The sequence below is a fragment of the Penaeus monodon genome, chromosome 15, assembly GCF_015228065.2.
Source record: "Penaeus monodon isolate SGIC_2016 chromosome 15, NSTDA_Pmon_1, whole genome shotgun sequence".
NCBI classification, from domain to species: domain Eukaryota; kingdom Metazoa; phylum Arthropoda; class Malacostraca; order Decapoda; family Penaeidae; genus Penaeus; species Penaeus monodon.
Genome location: NC_051400.1, coordinates 3,959,990 through 3,960,977, shown reverse-complemented (window position 1 = coordinate 3,960,977; position 988 = coordinate 3,959,990). Strand labels below are relative to the sequence as shown.

The 988-nt window shown below is 45.2% G+C and overlaps 1 protein-coding gene across 1 annotated transcript in view; it reads left to right on the top strand.

The window, feature by feature from the left end:
• Positions 1 to 988, top strand: part of LOC119581672 (rhodopsin-like) — a 1,867-nt gene that overhangs the window by 596 nt on the left and 283 nt on the right. Inside the window, exon 2 of the mRNA XM_037929797.1 lies at positions 34 to 988. This exon is cut by the window's right edge and continues 283 nt beyond it. Coding sequence (XP_037785725.1) covers positions 36 to 988 — 953 coding nt within the window. The 5' untranslated portion in view covers positions 34 to 35. The remainder of the gene's footprint in view (positions 1 to 33) is intronic.

Genomic DNA, 988 nt, shown 5'->3' with positions numbered 1-988 from the left:
TTCAATGGCACTCAATATATTTTATTTTATTACAGATGTCGTCATGGAACAACCCAAATCCAGTCACCGTCCTAGAAACCACCAATCCATATGGCAACTATACGGTAGTTGATACTGCACCAAAGGAAATTCTCCATATGGTGCATGAGCATTGGTATCAGTTCCCTCCCATGAACCCTCTTTGGTACGGCCTCGTTGGTTTCTGGATGGTTGTTATGGGATGTCTATCTTTAGCTGGAAACTTCGTCGTTGTCTGGGTCTTCATGAATACTAAATCTCTTCGATCGCCTGCTAATCTACTGGTGGTCAATCTGGCTTTTTCCGATTTCTTGATGATGCTCACCATGTTCCCTCCTATGGTGGTGTCGTGTTACTGGCAGACATGGACTCTTGGGGCGCTATTCTGTGAGATCTATGCATTCTTCGGTTCTCTTTTCGGTTGTGCTTCTATTTGGACCATGGTATTCATCACTGCTGATCGATACAATGTCATTGTGAAAGGAGTATCTGCTGAACCACTGACGTCTGGAGGTGCCATGTTAAGGATACTTGGTACTTGGTTCTTTTCTTTTGCTTGGTGTCTTCCACCATTCTTTGGCTGGAATCGTTATGTTCCTGAGGGCAACATGACTGCATGTGGGACAGACTATCTGACTGAGTCGGAGTTTTCTAAGAGTTACCTATATGTATACTCAGTTTGGGTGTACATCTTCCCTCTGTTCTACATCATCTATAGCTATACTTTCATTGTCAAGGCTGTGGCTGCTCACGAGAAGGGAATGCGAGAACAGGCCAAGAAGATGGGAGTCAAGTCCTTGAGGAGTGAAGAAGCTCAAAAGACCTCTGCTGAGTGTCGTCTGTGTAAGGTTGCTCTCATGACTGTTACCCTATGGTTCATGGCCTGGACCCCCTACTTCGTCATCAACTGGGGAGGAATGTTCAACAAGCCCATGGTTACTCCTCTATTTTCCATCTGGGGTTCCGTCTT